Source organism: Lonchura striata, chromosome 2, assembly GCF_046129695.1.
Source record: "Lonchura striata isolate bLonStr1 chromosome 2, bLonStr1.mat, whole genome shotgun sequence".
NCBI lineage: Eukaryota > Metazoa > Chordata > Aves > Passeriformes > Estrildidae > Lonchura > Lonchura striata.
In genome coordinates, this window is record NC_134604.1 from 110972273 (window position 1) to 110992984 (window position 20712).

The 20712-nt window shown below is 48.3% G+C and overlaps 1 protein-coding gene across 1 annotated transcript; it reads right to left on the reverse strand.

Annotated features, from left to right (window-relative positions):
• Positions 1 to 734: 734 nt before the first annotated feature.
• On the reverse strand, positions 735 to 17265 carry DIPK2B (divergent protein kinase domain 2B). The gene is made up of 5 exons (XM_031507305.2): positions 16489 to 17265; positions 11096 to 11360; positions 4355 to 4528; positions 2529 to 2817; positions 735 to 1352 (listed from the first exon to the last, which is right to left on the reverse strand). The coding sequence occupies exons 1-5, from the start codon at positions 16710 to 16712 to the stop codon at positions 1012 to 1014; spliced, it is 1293 nt and encodes a 430-aa protein (XP_031363165.2). The 5' UTR covers positions 16713 to 17265; the 3' UTR covers positions 735 to 1011.
• Between the last annotated feature and the right edge of the window lie 3447 nt (positions 17266 to 20712).

Below are 20712 nucleotides of genomic sequence, written 5' to 3' on the forward strand. Positions count from 1 at the left end.
CTTAGATCTCATCAGCTCTTGGTGGGTGTCCCAGCACCTACACTGGAGTATTCAGTGTTTGGCAAGTCATGTCAGACTCAGTGTAAATTAATGTTTCATCCTCTGCCTGTGTTCCTTCTCCTCTTTAGGTACTTTTCCCATTTGAATGGTTTTGTGCAAATGGTTCCTGCACTTTAGAGAGAATAATGTGAAAATATCTGCTGAACAATCCCATCCCAGAGCTGGAATTTTTTCTCATCTTAAACCAAAGCCCTATATTAGTCTCCGACTACTGTCCATTGACTTGGGAAAGACTAGAAGCAATTATATTTGGGGATTAGAGAAATTAAGTCTCAAAAGACATGGAACCTTTCAGCTTTTTAATGCTTTTGATTGTGTCTTTCTGTTCTGTGTGCCATCAAAGCAATAAAATTAAAATATTTTATAAAATATAAGTGAGCTGTGATGGTACAGAATGGATCTGGTCATTCCATTGCCATTTATAAGTTAATTTCACATCCTATGTGAAATTTCACATCCTGTGTGCTATGATTCTTAGCATATTAATAATAACCACAGGGAAACCCTTAAATGCATCCATCCATCCATCCATCCATCCATCCATCCATCCATCCATCCCATATTATTTATAGATCATCTCCATCAGAAGGAGTTTCCTGGCAATAAAGATCCTCTATCTAGCTGGTTGTGAGCATCCTGCCTTGCTTTTCAACAAATGGCATGGGAAACTCTTCCAAGGCCAAAACACGTGAATGAGATTTATTAACCCTGTGGCCCCTTGTCAGTCATGACAATGTTAATAATCCACAAACCATACACCATGTCTATATCCCATGTAACGAATGCCTCTCTGGGAGATGAATAATGAATCCCACATGCACTCTGCTCCCTCTTACACTGAGAATGCCCTGGATTTGGGGCAGCTCTTTCCAGCTCCCCTGGCTCCTTCTCGCTTCCCGCACTGGGAGGAGGCTGCCACTGCCCCAGTCCTTGGCAGGGACAGCTCCTGTGTCAGAATTTGTCACTGTATCTGCAGTCAGGGTAGCGGTAGGCGAAGCGGGAGTCGCAGGACCGCAGAGGTTTCAGGATCTCTGCCAGCTCCGCCATGGCCTCGCTGGCACCGCGGTCGTCGCCGAGGCCGCGGGCGCAGCGCTGCAGGAAGGCGTCGATCCTCTCCTGCACCGGGGGCCCGAACTTCCCCGTCAGCAGCTTCGGCAGAAGGTCCTGACACACCATGACCAGGCTGTGCATCTCCCTGATGGAGTCACAGGACGCAAATGCAGACTGGCAGTCCACAGTCAGGCAGCTGAAGATATCTTTATACTCCTGTTGGCCATCGATCAGCTGGCTCCCTGTTGGGGACAATTAAACCGCTTGTTAGAAACATAATAGTGAGCTCCTGGACAGCCAGAGATAGCTGTGCCTCTGTGCTAACATGGGGTTTGTTACTGTCTAAAGGATGTGACCACCTTTCACTACAAATTACTCAGTGCTGAAGCTGTGTATGTGCCAATTTTCTTGCTTTTGAAATATGTATATTTTTCTGAATGGCAGAGCTCTTCAGAACTGCCTGTCAGAGGAACTGGAGATGAGTCTGTCGAGTCAAGCTGATGCAGAAAAAATGAGAATTGGAGTACAAATCTAAAATGTGGAGCTCCTACAAAAAACTACCACAAATAGCCAGACCTGTAATTTTTTCCATGTTAACCAAAATCATTGCCTTGCAACAACAGCTCATCTAGCTGAAGTCGAGTTAACAGTCATAGCTTTTGGGATAAGAAAAGGAAATCCAGTGGAAAAATTTCTGACAGCTGCTTCTGAATATTCTGAATACTCAGCTGAATGTGGGAGCTGAGGAAAAACCTTTTGAAAATCTGAATATTCAAAATGAAACTTAAATTAATGGATGAATAGTCTTTGACTAGCTCTACTTGCAGGAGTAGACCAATGTAACCTGTGAAAATTGAATACTAACCCTTGATTTTATGTAAAAGTTACAAAAAGGAAGATTTTGTTATTATTGTTATAAATAATAATAACCATTATTAGTCAATGTGATAAATGTGCATAAAAAGGGTCCAATTTGACCCACTACTTAGAACAAATGAAATTACAAAGTTTCTGCTTGCAGATACTGATATTTGCATGGCAGAAGTTTGAAAAGAAAGGTTTCAAATGGGAGCATTCAGCACACGGTGCACACTGAAAGCTGCCAGCTACAGAGGGATCACCAAACCACCGACTGCACAAACAGAACACCCGTCGCCTTCCCGACTCCGAGCCAGGATGGCAGGAGCTGCTGATGGGGAGTCTCTCTGTGAATGTCTCATAATTTAATTTAGTAAGTGGTGTTTGGTTAATTGAAAAAAACAAAAAAAAAACACAAAAAAAAACCCACCCTGAAACAAACCAACAAAAAACCCCAAAAAAGGCTGCAGTGGAGCTAAGGGCAGAAGGGGAAGGATTTGTCTGCCCTGCCTCCCGAGCCCTCCCGTGACAGATGCGTAGCCACGGAGCCCGCTGAGTACCTTCCTCCTTGTCGATGATGCCCAGCGTGCTGGCATCCCGGATGAACAGATGCCCGTTGCTGAACACGCCGAAGGTGCCAGCGTCCACGCGGGTGAAGTAGAAGAAGTAGTTGAGGTCGTTGCTGGCCATGGAGCGCAGCACGGCCAGGAGCTGCAGGGCCAGGTCTGCGGCCACCTCGGGGGCCGCCCCAAAGAAGTCGCGCAGGGGCCGGGTGCTGGCGCTGACCACCAGGCGCCCACAGGAGCCCAGGTACCGCGGGAAGGGCCAGCCCTCCACGCTGGGGAAGATCTGTGAGGAAGAGCAGGAAAGGGGGGATTGCCCCTGCCCTCTGCCCATAGACCTGCCTCCCTCTCAGAGTGCCCTTTCTGGCTCCAAGCAGCAGGGTTGTGGTTTGGTTTCCAAGCCAGCCTGCAATCCTTCCTCGCCCCATCCAGCCCTAGCAGCTGGGAGAGGTACTTGCTACCCCATCCTGGAGGAGTTAGGATGCCTTTTTCCTTTTCTTATGGTTCTTTTTTTGTAATGGAGGGAGAATCTGGTATTTCGAGACTTATTCTGTAAGAGAGACTAACTGGAAAGTCCAAGATAATAATAGTTTTCAGATTCATGAAAATTTTAGCCACAGAACAGCTAATTTTAGGTGTCTTTGATGGGTCCCTCATGAGCACTGAACAGATGAAGTCACAGCTTGGAGTTGAGGTAAGGCTAAAGCAGTTTTTGCTAATTGGTGAGAACTGCCAGGCTCATTTGTAAGAGACTTTGCAGTCTCTTACAATGTGGTGGGTGTTTGCTCTGGTGGAGACACCTGGGCTGGGCTCCCTGCATCCCTGCAGCTCGTGCCAGAAACACGGATGTCCCAGGTGGAAACCAAACCGTGTGACTGCTGAGCTATGCCAGCACAAAGCTTTCTGTCATTTGCATTAAAACTCATCTGTGTCCCCAGCACCTCAGACCCTGCCAAGCCATTATGAACTCATCCAGCTTCATGTTTAAGGTTACTTCTCCCTTCTGCTGTGAAGGCAACTGTGTAAAAATCTAGTTTTTTCTCTTTGGCATATTTTTCTCATCTCTTCAAGTTGTGTTCCCATGTCTTCAGAGTGCTAAAGACCACAGCTTCATGTCCCAGTGACCCATAACTGGGGTGGCTGAATGACCCCCAGGGGCGTCCCAGAGCACGAGCACCATTCCCCCTCCCTGGGACCACGCAGAGCCCTGTGAGTTGTTGAGTGCAGCAGTGGCCTGGGGCCAGGGTTGGATGATGCTGCCACTGCCATCTTTTCTTCATGGAATCATGAAGGTTTTCAAGACCCAGCAGTGAGGACTAAAGGTGGGATGGGGAAAGGTGAGGACTCTCCCTTGGAAACATAAGGAAAGAGAGGAGCCAGGCAGGTCAGGAGGGGTCCAGGGGAAGGGTGTGAAGCCTCCCAGTTCACCACCTTCAAACCCAGAGCCAGTCACCAGCAGCAGGAGAACAGAAAACACAGCATTGGCACGTGGAGCATGGGAAATCATGATTTTCTCTCCCAGAAACAGGCTGTGATTAAATGTAATGCATTAGCAGTGTAAACCTAACACTTTGAAGTGCTGGGGATGTGTAAAACCCTGGATTTCACAGTGCTCTAGTGCAACAACACACCTGGGCTTCCCTATCTGTCCTCAGCCTCACAGAACTATGCAGGGAGCACCTCATGAGCCTGCCTGGCTTCAGCCACCCAGCCCCACAGACGAAACACAAAGGCCAGGGCTGGGACTCCTGTGCCCCTGAGGCTGGCACACATCTCACACGAGGGTTTGCTTGTGAGGGCTGCTGTTTCAGGCTGGCACGTACCTGCAAGAGGATGGGGTGTGAGTTCACTGCCAGGGTGTACAGCAGGCGCAGCTTGTCCCGGTCCGTGAGGTGATCCATGTAGATGCTGCCGGCGTCCGGCACCTCCGCGTAGCGCCGCACGATCCTGTCCAGGAGGCGCTGGGATGGGCAGCGCAGCATGGGGCTGGACAGGCCCTGTGAGAGGGGAAAACCCGGCGGGGACGGTCTGATTCCAGCCTGAGACATTGCAATGAGCTTGGGTCTCGCTGGGGTACACACACACACACCTCTGTGCTCTGCCCGCTGCGGCACAGCTCCGGAGGATGTGGGCACACAGGGCATCTCACCCTTCCTAGGAGAGGACCTGTGCCATCCAAAATGCCACTTCCCAACTCAGGTGTCAACAACAGCCCCCATTCCTGGGCACTGCAAACCTCATATTCCCCCAGCTGCACCACATCTCTCCACACCATGGGACTCTTCCTTCTGCCTGGGTTTCCAGCCCTGGCATTCCTGGTGGAGGCCTCCAGTTGTTACAACAGTGACTCACTTCCCTCCTTAAATAATCTTCTGATCACTTTGTTATTTGCTTAACCTGAGAGCAGCTTTCTTGGAAATGCTATTTGCTAAGGTCAGTAAACATGCTTTAAAAATGTAAATAAACATTGTGTGTGAGTATAAGCACAGGATATGTTCTCTCTCTGATAAACTCATGCATTAACTATCAAAAACAAATAGCCTGTGTTTATTTTTTGTAAATACCAGCAACAAATAGAGAACCGTTGGGCTAATGGAGTCAATTATTGCTGTATTTCACCCTTCAGATTTAGAGGTTTGGCTTGTAAAAGTGCATGAGCAAACTATGGCTGAGATAAATGGCATAGAAATTATACCTTCATAGTAAAAAATGGCTTTTTAAAAATTTTTCAGTTAGTCTTCCTTAATAGCCAAGGAGAGTTTATATATGGAAAGCTGCCCACAGTGGCACAGAAGCACTGTCCTGACATGTGTCTGCTGGAGAAGGGAATCAGGTTTTTTAAGTCTCTTTATTAAAAATTATCCCTGTAGCCAAATTTGCTCTTTTGAGTTCTCTTTATAATTTGAAGGCTAAGAGATGTGTTTCAGAGGAAAAGGAGGTGGAGCTCACGTTGCTCCCTGCCATCCTTCATGCTGAGAGCAAAGATGTGACGCAGCATCTCCCCAGGTCATGTGGGAACTCTGAGGTAGGTCCTTCCCAGCCCCTCCTGTGCGAGCTGTTCATTTGGCATAAAACACTGAACCACCCAGCCGAGACAAAGAAATAAAGGAACATGGAAAGGACGAGTAGGACACTTTCCCAGCTGGAGGAGGAAAGGGGGAACTAGATGTCCCATGTCTCTTCCTCTGCATCCCTGTTGGCCTCGGTGAGATTCCAACCACTCCTTCCTTGGCCATCAATTGCACAAAACAAGTCCAAAATGCCAATAGCTGGTCAAAACTACCTGAGAAATTCAATCGCAACTGAAGCGTTGTTTCACAAAAACAAAAAAAACCTTTCCTCCCAAAAAGAATAAAACATTTGTCAAAAATAATTCTACTCAGTTTCTGTTGCAAGTCTTCATACACTCCTCTTCTCTGGTGCACCCTTATCAGGAAAATATTTTCTCAATTAATTGTCTAAAACCATAGAAGAGGTGCAGGGGGAGAGATGGTTATGGATTTCTGTCTTGCAGCACTTGCAAGAACGTTGTGGCTGACTCTGTCACTTTTACTTTGGAGGAGAAGCGATAAAAAATGAGCAGAACAGAGCTGTGTAAAGAGATAAATGGTGGAGAAAGTCTCTTGCAGCTCCGTGCGTATGCAAATATTTGCAGACAAAGTTAGAAAGCCTTGCTGCTTCGAGGAGTCTGCAATGCAAAAGCTGAGACCCTGAAGAGTGCACAGTGGAGACATAAATCACAGCAGCAGAGAAGGCATGGATGGTGTAATTAGGGTTTTTCTGAGGTCAGAGCTCACCCTCCTAACATAAATGTGGGCACGTGCTGCCCGTGCTGCTCCTGGCTGCTGGTGTCCTGAGGAACTGGCACATCCATGGACAAGTGGGAACAGAGGAGCAGGGCTGGGTGCTGACACCTTCCTACAGTTTAATGAAGCCCTGACCCACAAAAACTGGGCAATGGGTCCTTTTGATTTCAGCAGAGACAGTCAACAGCATAAAGCTCAGCACCTCGCTTGATTGTTTCAGTGGAGAGGGTTCTCACCTTCCTGCAGGCTGATGGAAACATCTCTACAGCAGAAAAGGAGCTGGAGTTGTAAAACTGTCAGACAAAAACTGTCAACGGAAGACAAATGTGAAGAACACATACTTTAAACACTGGGGATACAAATTTACCTGAGAATATCTTAAGTCCTTTGCAGTGACTTATCAACCCAGAGAATAACACCTGACAGACAGCCTGATGTATTGTTTGTGATTGATGTGGAAATCTTCTTATTTACTTCGATTAAATACCCACATTTCTATACCTGATAGTGAGTAGTTCCTGCAAAGCCTACCTCCACTCAGCTGTTTTTAAACCCTATTACACACTACAGGATGCATTTTAATCTCCACTTTATGCATATGTAGCACAGACACGCCCAGAATTCACTTGGATGTAAAGACAACTCGTGGAAGACAACTTCTTGCTGTTTTTTTTTTCAGTCAGCCCAAGGAGGGATGGCCCAGACCAGGAGCACAGCTGCCTCCTGCCCATGAGCCACTGCAGGGGTCCAACTTCACCAAACTACCAGGTTTAAGATGGGTTCCAGGAGGAAACACTTGGATGTAGGTGTCACAGCACCTACAGCTCCTGGCGATGTGAATCCAAGGGTCTCCTTAATTCCCAAAAGAAAGAAGGTAAGAATGCCCTGAGAAACTCATCCCCACTGCCAGCAGGAAGTCTCTGATAATCAGGTACTGGGTCAAAGAGCTGGCAGGTCTAGGAGGTGGCTCTGGGAGCCCCAGAGTGCCCATCCTTCCCTAGGATGGACAACTGGACTTGTGAGTGAGCTGCTGCCCCTGTGCAGCAAGAAGAGATGTGGACTAGACTCAGAGGCCACATAACCAGGGTGCTGGTGCATCTGCTGGGGGCAGGATGAGCTGCTGGTCAGCAGCTGCTGGTCAGTGGTTGCTGATCAATAGTTGCTGGTCAGTAATTTCTGGTCAGCAGTTGCTGGTCAGTAATTTCTGGTCAGTAGTTGCTGGTCAATAGTTGCTGGTCAGTAGTCTCAAACAGTCCGACCTAGAGAGAGGGTCTGTAAATGCTGGATTTTCACATTGGTGCTGCTTTCCTCTGTCTACCTTCATCATTTTCCAGTCTGTGCTTTGTAGGCAGGGCTGTAAATTTTCCCTGTGGGTGATCTGTGCTGAAACCAACCTGCTTTCTAGCCCCTCCAGCAGGAAAGCACCCAGAGTGGTTGGAGGTGACGAGCTCCTGGGCGAAGCAGTGGGTGTCTGGGGCTGCAGAGCAGGCTGAGCCCCAGCTAAATCCTGCTCATCTCTGAGGCAGGCTGGATTTTAAGACTGAAGACTTTGCTGCATCCAATAAAGATTTTCATTGTGGCTGGTGAAATAATCGCTGTGGCAGGCAGCTCAGCTGATGGCTGGGTCAGGCAGGGCAGGCAGCGTAAAGTGGAAAAACATCACTTCATGGTCTGTCATTTTGATTCAAGCACGTTGTGGTTTGTTGTAATGCTTTGTCTATCAGACAAAATTACCTGGGCCCATTAGCTGTCCCCAGTGCTGCTATACAGGATAAACTGCAGGGAAGGGAGAGCAAGCACTGCTGTGTGAGACTGCAGCTCTGTGAAACAGGCTGGGCATCATGTTAGCCTTGAGAGAGGTGTTCTGTTAACACCTCTGAAAAGAGGGAGAGCAGAACAGAGCCATAAGAGCAGTTCTTTAGGTAAGTATTTGCAGAGACACAAAACCCCTCTCCAGTGGCTCCTGCTGGGTTGCCAACACACATCTGCACAGCAAACACTGCAGAGGGGCAGCGGTGCTGGGCTGGGGGCAGGCAGAGGTGCTGCTTTCCAGAGGGAGGAGGGCAGGTGGGATGGCCAGGGAGGAGGGGGATCCCCATCCCTGTGGGGCTGGATGGGCTGGGGAGGCCAGACTGTAACCTGTGGTGGCCCACACAGCAGGGTGGGATGGGTTCTCACACACAGACTCACACACACATGTATGTGTGACTGAAATGTTGTTGCCACTGGCTGTTTTTCAGTTCACAGCACTGTGAGAGCAGAAGCCATTTTGCAGAGCACATGCCTGATCTTAAAAAGTGATTGCTGCTGAAATTTGGTGATGAGGAAGTAGGTTCCAGGGTCTCTGGATCACTATATTTCTCTGTGTATTCAAATGTATATGCTGTTAGAATGGATTTAAATTCCAATTTTTGTTTCTCTGATTGATTTACAGAACCAAAGGACCATGAAAACATGAGCAGAGCAATCCTGAGGCTGATGTGCAAAGGTCTGGGCCTCCCTGCAGCCTCCCATGCCCTTTCCAACTACAAAGCTGCAGGGGCTGATGAAATGTCCCAGGGAGTTTGTCACTGGGCACGTCTCCCCAGGCTGGCCCTGAGCTCCCTTCAGAGGCACCCTGGGGCTGGCATCAGCTCAGCTCCCCACTGCTGCTGCCCAGGGAAATTCCTGGAGAAACTGGATAGGTGCAAGGGCAGGGTGGCCCAGCGTGGTGCTGTGTGTGCACATGTGCATCCATATATGTGTGTGTACCTGTGTGTGCAACCCTGCCAGCTCAGCTGGCATTTCAGACTCCGAGAGGACGGGGTAGGGAAAACTGTAGCACATGAGGAGCCTTTTAAGGAGAAGGATTTGGGCTCAGCTGATGGTTTAGCTTTGCAGCAGGTCTGAGATACCACAGAGCCACATTTCTCCAGTTACTTTTTCGCCCAACTCAGCAAGTTGAAGTTATAAACTCTCTATTCCTTCTCTTTCTCTCAGCACTGCTGGGGAGTGGAGGGACAGCACAGCAAGGACCTGGCAGCCCAACCTGCCCTCCTGCAGGCCCTGCAGTGCTGCCTGGAGCACCAGTGGTGGCCAGCAGCTGCCTGGGCACCTGCCAGCCTAAGGAGTTGTCCCTGCCCGCAAGCTCAGGTGAGGGATGCTCTGAGTGAAGTGATGCACCATCCCCTCCCTGCAGTGCCTCTCCTGAGGCTGCTAAACAAAGTACAGGGTAGCTTTGCTCCAAAAATCTTTTCCCCATCAGGCATGTGCTGCCCAGGAGGGTAGTGAGCTCAGGGTGACCTGCTGTGCTGGACTGGCGTGATTTGGGTGAGTCCATTTTGGGGCACTCCAGGCACAAGCCCAGTGTATCCCTCCCTCTCTCTCCTAAGGTGTGCTGCTCCACAGGCTAAGAGTAGAGGAAGAACCAAAGCAGCATAGCTTTAGAACTCACCAGAGCTGAGTGGATATAGTGAGCAGCTGCCTATATAGAAATATAAATTAAGTCACTTTTTCACAGTCATTTCTCTCTTGGAATGGGAAGAAGTATTGGAATAATCCTTAGTCTCTCAGGTCTTGTTCAGTGTCTATCCAACCCCCACCCTGGCCCCTGCCCTTTCCAGGGGTTTTAGTGATGTTTTGCTGTTGTTTGGGTAGGGTGAGGGGGATGCCCTGTGCTGTAGCTGCCCATCTACGTGGTTGTGGTGATGCACACTCACCATGTTCCTGTCCTGGCTTCACCTGTGGCACTCCAGGACTGTGGGAGAAAGGGCAGTGTGCTTCTTTGTGCCTGAGATCATTTGCTATGGATGGCAGGAGAATGAGTAATCGAGGCTTTGGCTCTGACTGCCCATGTCCCTTGTCCTGCCAGCCACAAGCAAGACAGACCCACACTGACTTGGCCCCTGGCCCAAAGCAAAATTTCTTTCAAGGCACTGGCTGCCCTTGTGGGTACAAATTTATGATGGAGAAAACCCCAAAACCCCACAATGCTGAGACATGATGGAAAACTAGAAAAAAAATGGCAGCAATTACCACCTTTGTGTGCACAGCCTGTTGTTATCCCTGTGCCTGAAGCCACCTGATGCTGCGGCTTTCCACAGGACTTCAGCTTCAATCTGCACAAGGAGCCAGGGGCTGGTGCTCTCCTCAGTGGGGCTGAGCCCATCCCAGCCCTATACAGTCTGTGCCATGGTATTACCTGTCACCCTGTTCTTTTGAGAGTTTTAAAGTTCTTCGAAAAGTTCCTATGCCTTCTGATATTCAGATATTTCAACTGAGTTTTCTCACGTGTGTTCATGTAAATAATGATTGTTTTGCATTCATCGTTGTGGGTGGAAAGAACTGATGGACTGTTGGTTTGACCAGTGTGGTTGGAGAGGTGGCAGTTTCACCCTCCAATCCACTGTCACTTTTACTATTGTATATATACTAGAGTCAGAAAAAAAAGCTGGATTTTTTGGTTTTTTTTCCTTTCCTTTTACATCTAGCCTGCTTCTGTGAGTTATTTAGTTATTCTGTGGCTGGCAAAGCTTGGCCTTCAACTGTGGCACTCTTCTTCCCATCAGGGCATCATTTTGCCTCCCTGCTTTGGCCGGTGGGCTTGGCTGGCGGCACACCAGGCTGCCCCATCTCCACCAACCAGGCACCGCCCAATCTCACCCTCCAGCCAGCACCTTACAACCACACGCCCACGAGACCCTTCTCACACCCCCAAACCCCACGGGCCTTGCTCTGCCCCGTGGTCCCCCGGCTGTGCTGGAGCCCCGGGACACAGACCTGGACCAGGTCGGGCGTGAGGCGCTTGGCCCGCAGCCACTTCTGGAAGCGCTGGGTGCGGCGCAGGGCGCGCTCCAGGCTGCAGCTCTTGCTCTTGAGCAGGGAGGTGCAGATGCGCTTGTCCGCCCGGTCGTGCTGGTACTTGGAGGTCAGCCGGGTGATGTCCACCAGCCGCCAGCTCTTGGCATCGTCCGTGTAGTTGCCCGAGTAGCTGAGCAGGGAGCTGGGGGGCAGCTTTAAATGAGAAGAAAGCCAGGTGTCAAACCTGCCAAACCAAAACGAGAGCCCCACGGAGAGGGGGTTAAAAGCCACACGGACACAGCGCCCGCCCTGCTGAGCTTCTCCAGGCCGGCCCCTGGGGCTCCCTGCCATCGCCTGGCAAAGGCTGAGACACCCTGGCTGGGTGGCCCCAGGGTGAGCAGCCTGAAACCATCAGCTAAAGAAATGTGTTTTGGTAAAAAAGTCCTTCTTTGCTTCCCACTAGTACCATCCCTTGTCATGAATGCTGCCATGGAGCGAAGGGCGAAACACCCAAATGGGGTCTTTTGGGTAGAGGAAGGGAGGAAAGGGAGAGGGTTGCAGGGTTTTGGTTCATGAAGAATTCTTGGTGGTTTTAAATTTTCCTACTTACAGAGAAAGGGTCCCAAAAAGGGAGTACTTGACACTTTAAAGGATCCCTTGTCATAAATGCTGCCATGGAGCGAAGGGTGAAACACCCAAATGGGGTCTTTTGGGTAGAGGGAGGGAGGAAAGGGAGAGGGTTGCAGGGTTTTGGTTCATGAAGAATTCCTGGTGTTTTTAAATTTTCCTACTTACAGGGAAAGGGTCCCAAAAAAGGAGTACTTGACACTTTAAAGGCTCCTCCTGATATGAAAACCTCCTGACAACAAATGTATTTGGGAATATCAAAATAACCTATTGTTTTGGGATGGTGGCTTTTGTCAGTGCAGGGGTCTACCTGTCTCCCCCAACACCCCTGACTGTATTTCAGCAGCTGGGACGAGTGACCTCCCTGACAGCAGCAGAGTTTGGGGTGTGATGGGGGGACACGGTGTGTGTGCCCTGGGCATGCAGCATCTCTGTAGCCATGGAGATCTTGCACTAATTTGCTCCCCCTCCACAGGCACAGGAGGGGAGCATATGGGCTGGGTAATTAGGTAATTTTTTTTTGTTTCAGCAGCCCCCTCAGCCCTGCCCACACGCGTGTCGCACCCGCCGGAGCTGAGGAGCGCGGTGCCTGTTCTGGGAGGGTGTCTGTAACCTGCTCTTGGAAAACTGCCCAACTCTGACCTTTGGTTTGGCCAACATCCTACCCTCGCTGCCTCTGAACCCTCCTGCCCTGAGCTCCTTGTCCAAGTGCATAGGAAAGCACGTCCTAATTTAATCTCACCCTAAATTAAAGCCGGTGGCTCAGAAGTGAAACAGGAGAGCAAGAGGTTCCCAGAGGGATTAGCCCAGCAGGAGTTTCAGACAGCTTACATGACTTTAACAAATCTGAAAGCTGAAGCTGGTCTTTCCTTCCAAATTCCATTTGGGAAATTGGCACAGAGAAATTTGGGAGGATTATTTTTCTATGATTTCAGGCAAATAACTGACTCAGTGACACGAGCCACCATCTGCAATCAGAGACTGATCAGATGATCCCTCCTGAAGGCAGCACCCCACTCCCTTTCCCCACCACAAGCCCTGTGCTGCTGAGCTCTGGGGCAGGCACGGGTACCCAGGATGGGTGAAACCCTGGTGCTTCCCATGCTTTGGCTTTCAACTCCTGCCTCCTTCCAGAAATTCACCATGGAGGCTGACTAGAAGTGGGGGAGCCTTGTGTGAACAGGTTGGTGGATTCCAGCATTTCAGTTGTTTGGGCATTTTGCCTGATATGAAATTGAAGATTCCCTACAGTTAAAGCACCTGACATGATAATAAACACTTGGTTTGGGTTTGGGTTTTTTGTTTCGGTGGGTTTGTTGGTATTTTGTTTTGGGTTTTTTTGGTCTGGTTTTGAGCTAGGATTAAAGAAAAGAGAGTAATTGCTGTGCCTCACTGTGATTGTTGTGCATCAGGACCTCTCCCAGTGCCTAATCTGCAAAGTGGGCACAGCGTGCCAGGCACGTACTGGGAAGAGATGGCTCTGGACTGGCTTCCTCTTTCTTTCTTTTTTTTTTAAGTTAAGCACAAATATGCCTTGTGACTTGACTCAAGCTCATGTGTTCAGGGGAGCTCGTATCAGGCAGAGAGCAGGAAAGTGCCACCTCCTGCATGCAAGCAGCACATGGATGTGTGAAATCCAGGGCTGAGCATTAATTTGAGGGTGGATGGAGTGATTCCCTCTGCGGATCTCTGCGGGAAGAGCCACTCTGGCCTGGGAACCCGGCATGGGCTGCAGCAAGTCTGGATTTGGCATCATTTCTGGGCAGCACAGCGCTGGCCTGGCACATTTGCTGGATACTTTCAAGATTCATCATCAAGTTGTGCTGCAACCACTCCCTCTCTTACAGAGCTTTTTAGCTAAGGGCCAGCAAATCCTCTAAGATCTTCAGTGAGATGTATGTGAATAAGTGAGTCACAGATTACAGATTTTAGATCAACTCAGAACTAAATGCTGAAAACCAAACGAGTTTTTCTTTTTATTTTTTTTCTTGAATAAAATGAAGGATTTTGTTTCAGCCAAAATAATTTTGCTTGCATTTGAAATTTCAGATTTAAAAAAAAAAGTAAGCTAAGTCTTCAAACAAACAAACAAACAAAAGAAATAGCCTATAAACCCCCTTCTAATTGAAGCATTCCAGCTTTTTCAGACTTTTTTTCCTATTATTTTTGGACAAAGCTCAGGACCAGCACTGGCACAAGACTTTGAATAGTTTTGGTCAGCTCAGTATTGCGGTATTTTGAAAATCTAATATTTTACAAAAACTTTCGCTGCACTCTGCTCTCAGTACAGTTGGTAGACAGGCTTGGTATCCTCATTTACAGATGGATAAAGTTGGACAAAATAAGGGAAGTATAGAACATTAGAGCACAAGATGAGTCACCAGCCGTTCTGGGAACAAAACTCCCATCTTCTCCCTGTGAACGCATGTCAGAGCTCCCAGAAATGATGGAGAATTAATGAAGCATGTTCTAATGTGAATTAACACAGAGAAGCCCAAGTGCCATCCACCTTTGCAAACACGTGAAAAGGTACGAGGGTGGATCAAAGAGCATAAGCACCACTGAAATTTGCCTAGTTTCAGCTCCCACTTGCCAAAAAATAATCCCAGTTTTTCAAGAAATCAAGTGGGAGAAAAAGTTTTACCCATGCAAAGGAAAGCCTGAAGCTGAGTGGTTGCTCAGGAGAACATTTTTAAGTTCCCCTTCCCGAGGAGCTCACAGCAGAACTCCACGTTATCACGTATGTGTGGGAAGCCAGCTGCAGGCTGGTGGGAGAGAAAAAGAAGTGTCTGGCTCAGGGAGCCCCTCTGTGTCCCCTGAGGCAGAAGTCTTGTGCTCCCACATGTTTGTGGCTCTGCACTCCTGGACCCCAGTGGGACCCTCTGCACGCCTGCACCCCGTTCCCACTGTCCCCTGGAGGAAAGGCAGCATGGGGCTCTCCTGCCTTGGCTCACATAGCACCTCTCTCCCACAGCACTGTGCAGCTGGAGCCCCACAGCCAGAGGCACTTCTGCTATTTTTGGCAGGGCTGAGGGAACCTGCATGGCCCCAGCCTCCCCACTGGCCAAGTGGGAGTAACCAAAAGGGAGCCACTTTGTGCCTGGAGCAAGTCCCTAAAAACCCTGCACAGGTGAGCGGTAAAGGGGCTGCAGCAGGTTGGGTCAGGGGGCAGGAGCCAGCTGCAGTGGCATCCTGCTGCAGGGAATAAAATGCAGAGGAAACACTACCCTGGATGCACCCCTGGCCCCTGCAGACCCATGCCAGCCCGTCAGCCAGCTGAGCATGCTGGGCTGATTGCAAATCCACGCTGCATTTTGGGACAGGGATCCAGGCTGGGCTGGCAGAAACCCAGCACTGAGCCCTGTGCACCTCACTCACTGCTCGCCCTGGCACTGAGGACATGGAAAGCCAAGGGCAAAGTGACAAGGACTGGGACCCCAAGGAGTGCCCTGGCTCAGCAGAGCCACAAGCTGCCTTTTTCCAGCAGCAGTGGAAGGATTACAAGTCCATCCCAGACAAACCATTATGGTTTTACTATGCTACATTTTATAGGATAGTTTAAGATAAAAATGGTGATTTGTCTAATACTATACTTCTTACATTATAGCATTAAAAATACAATTTTACTATAATAATTTCTTCTCCCCCAGGCTTTTATATCTATAAAAGAAAGTGCATATGGCTCTATAAATCATATCAGACCAAATAAACCCTCTGCCAAGCACTGCCTTTAACTTTTTCCTCAAATACAAGTGGCAACATTTTCCCTGCTGTCATCAGATACGCTCTGCTTTTGAGCCCAAAAATGATTGGATTGGTCCAATGACCACTTGGACAGTGTGTGTCTCATCAACAGCGAGGCAGATCCAATTTCTGCTTTCAAGTTCTCACACAAATCTCCCCAAATTGTACCAGTAATTTAGCTGCATGCTATTTTCAAGCGTGTGGGTAACCTCATGTGCAGAAGTCCTTATGCCTCAGGCAGGTTTAGATCCCTTTTGATCTTAGTTAAAAGGCACATGAAATTCTGCACATTCACGTTGTTGCACCTGGTACAAAATTATATGGCATGTTTGTATGTTTGTAGTTAACATACTCTGTTGGGAGCGTGCAAAGCTAAACCCCCTTTTGCCTTTAGCCAGTTTCTCATAATAAAATACTTCCAGTAAATCTAAATAAACTGATTCCTTCCTTCCCTCTTGCCTTCCCCCATCACTGCCTTGAATTTTTTTCAGAGCCACTCTCTAGACAGAAATTTATGCCTTTTACTCCTGCTTTCAAGTTATAATTCAGGGCTGAAGTCTGATCATGTTTGCGTGGCTTTAAATCACAGAATCACAGAATAATGAGGTTGGAAGAGACCTCTAAGATCACCAAGTCCAACCTATGCCCTAACACCTCAACTAGATTATAGCACCAAGTGCCATGTCCAGTCTTTTTTTAAACACATCCAGAGATGGTGATTCCATCACCTCCCTAGGAAGACAATTCCAGTATTTTATTATTCTTTCAGTGAAAAATTTTTTCCTAATATCCAACCTAAACTTTCTCTGACATAGCTTGAGAGTACTAAAAAAGAGACAAAGCATCAGCTTACAGGCATTAATTAAAACACTAAGTGTTTTAATGGCAACTGGGTGCTAAGTTGCTCTATGCACTGTTGTTCATGAAAACACTTGGAAATTCTAACAACTTTCAAATTACTATACAGAATGCTTTAAAAATTACTCTGCTGAGTTTCTGACCTTATCTCCTCTTTAAAGAACTTCTTGCATATGGATGTTCCAATGCAGGCGTTGCATTTATCAAGTCCCAGGAAAGTCCGGCCAAAGCTGTAGCTGGGTTTGACGTGGGGCACAGATGGAGAAGATGTTGCTGCTGTGGAAGGGTTACAGCCCAGAGCCAAAACCAGGAGCAGCATCAATGGATCTGCAGCTCTGGAGCAGAGGCAGCATACCCAGTGCCCCATCTACAGTAGTGGAGAGCTCTGCTTTTTGCAAGTTGTCCCTCTCTAGGATTTCGGTCTCCTTTTGATGACTTCAGCCTGCAGTGGTGAGCCCCAAAACACAGCAAGACACTCTGGGTGCAGGAGACACTGCTGCAGTCCCCATCCTGCCAGCTGGTCACTGGCTCTATTGGCTTGAGGTTTGGGTGGGAAAGATATGCTGTAGGGTGGGGAGAAGGAAATACATGGAGGATGCAGATAACTTGGGTTGCCATGGTTATCTTTCCTTTCCTTGTTGCAGCTGCTTTGGCCCCTGCTGACCCTCCCATCAGCCAGTTTGGAAAACAACACGAAGAAGTGCTCATCTGCTCTTGGTGCAGACAAATGAAGGATATCCTGTCGCTGGAGAAAAGGGCAGATGTGGGACACTTAGTAAAAAAAAAAGTTTTGGAAGGAGTAGTAGCATGGCAGAAATGCACATTTTACCAGAAGCAGACATTTGGTGTTGCATTATTCTTGGAGATTTGTGATGGTGCATGACATGACTTCTTGGATGCTTCCTTGGCCCTACTCATAAAAGCACTGGAAAGGCTGTCAGGTGGAATCATCACTGTTCTGTTTCTTGAAAACAGCATTGTTTAGCAGAGATTGCACCACAGAAAGCAGGACAGCCTGCAGTTTTCCCAAAACTCCCAGCTGATAGAGCAGCCTGATCTCTATGCCCCTCTTGGAAAATGAGGTTTTCAGCAAGACTTGTGTGCTTTGGAATGTCTTTTCTTGATAGTCCTGGCACTGGAAAGAAGCTAGAGAAAGGGATGGGGGTGAACTCAGGAGAATGTCAGAGGTTTCAAATAGACTTACAGATTACTGTGATCACACCAAAAGCTGTTCTTGTTAGGACAAAGACTTGGAACTGGTGGAACTATGGAAACTGGTGGCTACCCATCTGACACTGTTGAGCCAGGGACAGGCAAAATATCTCGTACAATTCCAGAAGGCAAATGAATTTTTATTCAAAAGCACCTCTCTCTTTTATAGAGAACATTGTGAGCATTAGCAGCATTGGTCTTAAAGTAAAAACATTTCACCTGATTGGTACACTGCACTTAGGTCAGTGTGGTAGAACATATTTATAAACAATATGAATGAAAAACAATATAATAGATTGTTTATATTCATCTCAGACTTTTTCCCAGGCTTAGCCTGGCAGAAATCTTTCTCTTTTTCTGTCTGACTGAACTGAGAATATCCACACCCATCCTGGCCTGGGTGCTGGGGTCTATGCCAGGAGATCTGGCAGGCTGCTGCTCAGGGCCAGGAAAGCACACCTTGAAGGAGCAAGTGGTGCTCTGGCTGCAAGGCAGCACATGTTGCTGTGGTGGCACTGGGCCTGGGTCCTCTCTGTCCCCAGCTGTTGTGTTTCCTATGACATGGGAGACTCTCCTGGGCCATATTTCACCATGGGAGCAGTGAGGAGCAGACTGAGGCTTTGGAGACTTCTTATCCCTCCAGCTAGACTACTCACACGAAGTGGCCAAGCCATTTTCTAGCACATTTGTAATGGAAGAGAAGGTGCACTGTAACCATCCTTTATTATCCCCTCTGGCATTTAGCCTGATGGAACTAAGGGATGTGAGAGCCACAGGAGTCTGTGTTGGGCTCTGTGATTACCCCTCACTCTCTGAAGAGGCTGCTGGGTGATCTTAGCAGTGCAAGGCAGCTATTTAAATCACAGAAACTCATCAGTTGTGGCACTTGGGAGATCCAGGGTCTCTCCTTGGCTCCATGTCCTCATGGGAGGTTGAGGTTGCTTCACCTCCTGCTGAATCCCTATGCAGAAAATAGAGATGGTGACGTTTGGGGTTTGTCTAGAGAGTACAGCACTGCCAGAGGAGGATAACAAGCCCTGCTGAGAAGAAAGGAGGATATAATGAGCCCTGCAGAAGTGGTGAAGCAGTGCTAAAACACCAGCAAGTGCATTCAGCACAGCTCTGCATTGAGCCATCACTGCCTTTGGCCTAGCACTCCATTGTAAAGCTCTTTGAAACATGGTGGAAAGAGACAGAACCAAAGCTAGACAAATATTAGCTGTCTCCCACTTCCAGAAGTTTCTCCCTGCCCTTTTCTATTGCTGGTACATTGTTCCTATCCCCTCTGCAGGAATCAGCCCTGCCCACTCTTTCCTGCCAGTAGCTCTGCAAATTTGGCCATGCCCACATTGCTCCCTGCCCAGCTCTTCCCTGGATGGTACCAAAATTACACGCCAGCAATCTGTCTTTATCTTCATTACGTAATATATAAACCACGTATCCTTCAATTTCTTTACTAATTCAGTTGCCTTCCTTCTGTCTTCTATCCTCTGATGTAATTTTAAGAGCAGACACTCCCAGGCTCCCATCCTGGTGCCCCAGCCTCTGCCACCCCATGGAAAGGGGAGGGTTTCAGCCTCTGGGGGTGGTAATTGAGCATTTTTCAATGCAAACCCCAGGGTCTGGCACAAAACCCAATACTTGGGCAGTGAGCTTTCTGTGCTATTAATGATGCCTTGATGTCTGTGCTGTTCTTGCACTTCTGTGTAGTTCAGGCACACGTAAGGCAATGTTTATGTCTCCCTAGGAACAGCACGTGTAAGCGTGCTTTTGTACAGAGTATCACACCTGCATTGCCTTGAAGTGTTATAAAAGCAACTTTTTATTCAAAGAATGGCAGCTGGTCCATCATTGCCACCTCAAGCTTGCTGCTAGCATCTCCATTTACCCCCAGGGTCTGAGCTCTCTAATTCCCTCAAACATTTCTGCTCAGGCTGGGCAGTCCCTGAGCACAGATGATGTGTGTAGGAAACACTCATTCCTGCTCACAGCACTGAAAAACCAAAGCTTAAAAATGAGTAGATGTATATCTGAACTAGCCAGAGAGGCAGGTGAGAAACCACAGCTTGGTGAGTGCTGTGAGAGGGGCTGCACTCCTCAAAGCAGCCTCTCTTTTACTGAGGTTGTTCAGCAGGTAATGTCAAACCTGTATTTTTTTCCTTTCCTCTGGTGACATGGTACAGAGCTGTTGTGGTCAGGTGGAGAACAGCCAGGTCTGCAGAAGCCTTGTAGATCTTCTCCTTGTGCCAGAATGTGGGATTTTCAGGACATGGATCACTGTGGTGTCTGCTGGAACCAAGGGCTGGCCCTAACAACCCGATGGGACCTTCCAAAAACTTGTACAAGAGAGACTCCTATGCAGCACCATTAACCATGTGAGAGAGAACATGGCCCTAACAGAAAAGCCTCGTTAGTGTTCTAAAAGCTACCACTTCTAAAAAATTCTAAAAAGGATCAATATGAATGTATGCCCTATTGAAGTCAGAACAGTTGCAGAAAAGCTTTTGGAGTGGTTTCTACCAACAGAGGTAAAAGTTTTTATCTAGCCTCTGATCACTCCTTTCCCCACATGTCATGAGGGGTGTGGAAACACACCTGGAAATACAGCCCCACTTCTGGTCATAACCATGTGGGCAGTGGAGCTCCTGGGTCCCAAAACCACCCAGTCCCTGCAGGTTTGGGAGGGTATGGCTGGGACCTCCAGCTGCTCAGCGAGGTGGGACAGGTCCTGCCCTCTGGAGAACACAAGCTGATTTTTCCCAAGTATTCATGGGATGAAATACACCTTTTACTTAACCCACCTCCCAGTTTCCACCCAATCCATTAATGCAATTCAGCTGCTGCTCTCCACTGCCTCTTTCCACCCCAGTCTGCTGCCCACCTTCCCTGGGTAATGCCAGGGGTGGTTTCATGTCAGCAGAGCCTTGCAGCCTCCCTCTCCCCATCTCACTGGTGCCCTGTCATTTCCACTGGGACACTGAAAATGACTTTGCAGAGCAGGAGATTGTTGCAGATGATACATAAATATGTTTGTTCATAAATAATACAGCTAGGATGAGAACAGTTCTCCCATCTAGCCGGTGACACCCCTGCCTTCGGATGAGTCCTGGGGTGAAATGGACTGTTCCATCCCACCCCCCAAAAGATGTATGGCT

What these genes read in the sequence shown, in the direction of transcription:
- DIPK2B (XM_031507305.2), bottom strand. Translation starts at nt 16,712, where the DNA reads ATGGGGCACTGGGTATGCTGCCTCTGCTCCAGAGCTGCAGATCCATTG. An exon ending in TTCTTTAAAGAGGAGATAAG is followed by an intron (nt 11,361 to 16,488) that starts GTCAGAAACTCA and finishes TTGGTTTGGCAG; the next exon opens with GTTTGACACCTGGCTTTCTT. An exon ending in TCACGCCCGACCTGGTCCAG is followed by an intron (nt 4,529 to 11,095) that starts GTCTGTGTCCCG and finishes CCCCTCTCACAG; the next exon opens with GGCCTGTCCAGCCCCATGCT.